The sequence below is a fragment of the Beta vulgaris genome, chromosome 1 (genome assembly GCF_026745355.1).
Source record: "Beta vulgaris subsp. vulgaris cultivar EL10 chromosome 1, EL10.2, whole genome shotgun sequence".
In the NCBI taxonomy this organism is placed as follows: domain Eukaryota; kingdom Viridiplantae; phylum Streptophyta; class Magnoliopsida; order Caryophyllales; family Amaranthaceae; genus Beta; species Beta vulgaris.
In genome coordinates, this window is record NC_079202.1 from 16,969,750 (window position 1) to 16,973,993 (window position 4,244).

The 4,244-nt window shown below is 35.2% G+C and overlaps 1 protein-coding gene across 1 annotated transcript; it reads right to left on the bottom strand.

Moving 5' to 3' along the window:
• Positions 1–546: 546 nt before the first annotated feature.
• LOC104905679 (ervatamin-C) lies at positions 547–2,897 on the bottom strand. The gene is made up of 2 exons (XM_010694280.3): positions 2,678–2,897; positions 547–1,109 (listed from the first exon to the last, which is right to left on the bottom strand). The coding sequence occupies exons 1-2, from the start codon at positions 2,895–2,897 to the stop codon at positions 547–549; spliced, it is 783 nt and encodes a 260-aa protein (XP_010692582.2).
• Positions 2,898–4,244: the final 1,347 nt, after the last annotated feature.

Below are 4,244 nucleotides of genomic sequence, written 5' to 3' on the forward strand. Positions count from 1 at the left end.
CTAGGTCATTTTCAAGTTTTGCTGAATATAATCAAAGAGCCGCAGCTATGAGCTCATATATCTCTCTTTATATTTTTGCCTAATATAGTCCTAATGAATATACTTATCAGATATGGAGGGGGATGAGTGGGAGGAGGTGCAGTGGTGGTTGGTAGAGGGTGGATATGGTGTTTATGGGGGAGGAGGGAGGAAGAGACATTAAATTTGTGGAAAAGTACTTTTTATTATTATTTATTTGAAGTTAACGGCTAAAGTAACAAAAGTTTGGTTTGAATACCCATACTGAAACATTTAAAGCTGATACCCAAACTGAAATTTTTAGCAAAATTTAGTACCCGATTGTGTACTTAACTCGGTATGCTACATAAGAAGATTAGCGAAGCGAGGGAGAGTAATTTGTTAACAACTTCTCTTATAAACTAACATTTTATCTAATTTTCTTTTACTTTCATTCTTTTAACTGGTTTGAATTGATCAAAGTAGGAGTAGGTCATTATGCTATGATTGAGTAATACTTTCTTATTCCATGCATAATTGCAAGGTCCTTCATACAGGATAAACAGGTGGTTGTATGACAAGACCACAAATATTCTTATCCCTTATCATTCTTATAAATCCTTTCTCTCCCCAATCTGTTCCCCATGAATTCTTGGCCAACCAAAAGTTATTCCCGTCATCATCTGTTCCAAACCCAATGATAGTAAGATCATGGTTAATGTTAGTGCCACACTCCCCATTGAAGATCCCGCTTTTGTAGAAATGAATACCACCACTATCGACATGCACGACAACCGGTTGTCTGAAGACGGCTTGCAATAGAGCATTCTCTTCGCTATCAGGCACGGTTTCGAAGCCGTCGATAGTCACTCTATCGCCTTGCAGAGCCTCGCACTGGTCATCAACTCCCTTGTAAGGGTATTGGTTTTCCGTCAATATGCCTTGGTTTTTTTGAATGAACATGAAAGCCTCTATTGCGTTGCCGCCTTTACAACCGCTGTTGTTCGTGTCGCAGTCGTTCAGTTCTTGCTCTGAGAGTGAGATCAAATTCCTGGTTTTGATTTGGTGGAGTGATTCTACTGCTGCAACTGCTGAAAAGGCCCAGCAACATCCTGTAATAATTTGAGCATATAAAAATTAAGCAGGAGATAATAATGTATGACTTCAACTTTCTGTTGACACATTTTAAGGGAGATAATGCGAAGGTTTATATTCTACCTCTGCGCCAAAGACATCTTTGTTATGGGTCCAACCCAAGTTAGTAATATGTGTTTTTATTTGGGAAATTTTATTTGGCCCAATATTATACCATGTTACCTGTTTATTTTTAAGTCCAACTTTGGGCTTATTATGTGGCTTATTTAGTACTCCCTCTGTTTTTTTTTTATCTTTCTCACTTGGAATCTTGACACTATTCATACATAGAGAGAATCTTCTCAAATGTTCTCAATTTATAAGAAAAAACATAGTCATGTGGGTTGTTTGATTCGTCTCAATTAGTACTTTATTAATAATGTTCAATCGTTATAATTTTTACCAATATATAATGAAAGATATTTAAGTTTTAAAACGTGCATTGGAAGACGCGCACAGAAAAGTAGGAATGATAAAAAAACAGAGGGAGTAAGCTTTAGGAGGGTTATATGGTGAAAGGAAAAAGATGAGCAGTGAATAGAGAGAAAAACACACACAAAAGAGTGAGGAAACTAGAGAGTTCCAAGAGTGAGTTCTGCTCGTGTTTCTTCAGCTCACTTCCAGTATTTTGGTCGCCGGGGGAGATCCCACCGTTGGATTTTGCTGAAATTTTGTCAGCTTGTCGGGAACACACGGGGAGATCCCACCGTTCGGATCGTCAATTCAAGCTCCGAGTCATCGGGAATTGCCTCTGGACATAACTGTTGTTTTGGTGATATTCTTTCACTTTATTGTTATACTTTGATCTCTTATTGTTCTTGGTGATTGTTGGTGGGTGTATGAACCCTTGTAGACTGATTTGGGTTCTTTTTCCCTCAATTTATCAATAAGAGAAGTTTAGGGTGGACTCCTTAAACGGTTCCGTGGTTTTTATCCTTCACATCGAAGGGGTTTTCCACGTATAAATTGTGTGTGCTGTTTGACATTGTTTCTTCTTGTTATTGCTGGTTATGTACTGCATTTAATTGCTGGTCTTCATTGTTAATTTGGTTGTGTGACAATTTGGAGTGGTTAAATTGCATAATTGGTTGGTTGTCTTGATTGTGTGACATTGTGGGTGTCGTTGTGGCCCCTTCTAATCCCTACAATCTTCACACTCCTCCTTTCACATTTGCCAATTCACATTTTGTATCTTTAATATATTTAGTTATAAAAAACAGCAAAAGTTTGAATTTGAAAATGTATTTAATGAGACGAATCAAAGAAAATGATTGATTGAATGAAAGAAGCATTTGATATCGAATAGCAAACATGGACAATGATAATGTATTTAATAAGAACATATTTTTAGAATGAGGGAAGTATGACATTTGATATCGAATAGCAAACATGGACAATGATTGATTGAATGAAAGAAGCACGGTAAATCAACCAAAGTTGAAAGTATATTGTGGTCAAATTAATTGAAGTGGCAATGACAAGCTTAAGCAAAAGTTGGATCAAGTGAAAATTAGTAAATTAAGCTGTTTTGCTTTTAATATCTCACCACAATTTCGTTGGTTCTTAACAGGAGTGACAGCTCCCTTATCTCTCCAATCCATTGACGGTGGCACATCACTGATGTTTTTGTACTTAAAACCAGTGGATATCAAGCCAGTAGATGCGGATCGTGAACGAGAAAGTGGTCTTGAACCAGTATGAGTCGCTACAAACTCCTCAGTAGTTAAATCAGCAAACGCATTAACACTTAATGTGTACAAACTCATTAGTAGTTAAATCAGCAAACGCATTAACACTTAATCAGCAAACTCCTCAGTAGTTAAATCAGCAAACGCATTAACACTTAATCAGCAAACTCCTCAGTAGTTAAATCAGCAAACGCATTAACACTTAATGTGTACAAACTTTTGTTTGATGAACAAGCACGATTAACATTTTCTATGTGCTCGACATTTTGTTTAAATATGTTGAAACGCTTCTCCTTCTCAACTAGATCTTTGTATGTGCGTCCATATCTAGCCATCCATTGTTCATATCTTTCTCTTATCGACGAAGCATTCTTTTCGTCGAGAGGGCGAGACAAAGCATGGGACGCACAATATCCTAAGACAAGGACTAGGATACAGCATAAGAGGTGGTAACATTTATTTTCAAGAGCCATGAAGCTCAGGTATGTTACAGAAGTAAGGAGTAATGTGCTATATACTTTAGTGATCTTAAGCTCACAACTTCATGTACTAGGTTGCATGAAATGTGTCAGCTTTTATAGCAAACTTTCCGGATCTCTATTACGGATACTAATGCGTGCATTGTGCTTTCGGGAGCACAATGAGAACTGTGTTCCCACAATATAAAATAGAACATTTACGAGTACGAAAACGAACATTTACGAATACGAATACGAAAACGAACATTTTACTGTTGAGTGGAACATTATAAAATTCATTTACAAAGATATGTTATGTTTTCACTAAAACATGTTCTATATTTGATAAGCATATGTTCTATTTGAGTAATTAAATTCTAGTAATGTTCCACTTCAACCAAAAATGTTCATTTTCATATTTGGATTCTGGTAATGTTCCACTTCAACTAGTAAAATGTTCTTTTTCATAAATGAATTCTTGTAATGTTCCATTTCAACAATAAAATATTCGTTTTCGTAAATGAATTTTGTAATGTTCCACTTCAACAGTAAAATGTTCGTTTTCGTATTTGTAAATGTTCGTTTTCGTATTTGTAAATGTTCTATTTTGTATTGTGGGAGCACAGTTCTCATTGTGCTCCCGGAAGCACAATAGAATTTTCATACGCATACATGTTTTATTATCAAAATACTCCTTTCAATAATGGCAACTTTTTTAATTTTATCATTATCCGGATACATTTTCTTTATAAATAAGTTAACTATTCATTTAGTTAATTTTTATTTTTTTGACAGGCATTTAGTTAATATTACAAAAACATGATATTTGAAAAATATAAATTGCTAACCAACAACATTGTACATAATAATTTGTTTTATATATAAGGATTTTTTGTTCAAAACCACCTAAACTTTTCACGTTTTTAGAAACTCCCACCTTTATGAATTTTTTTTATGAATTTCCACC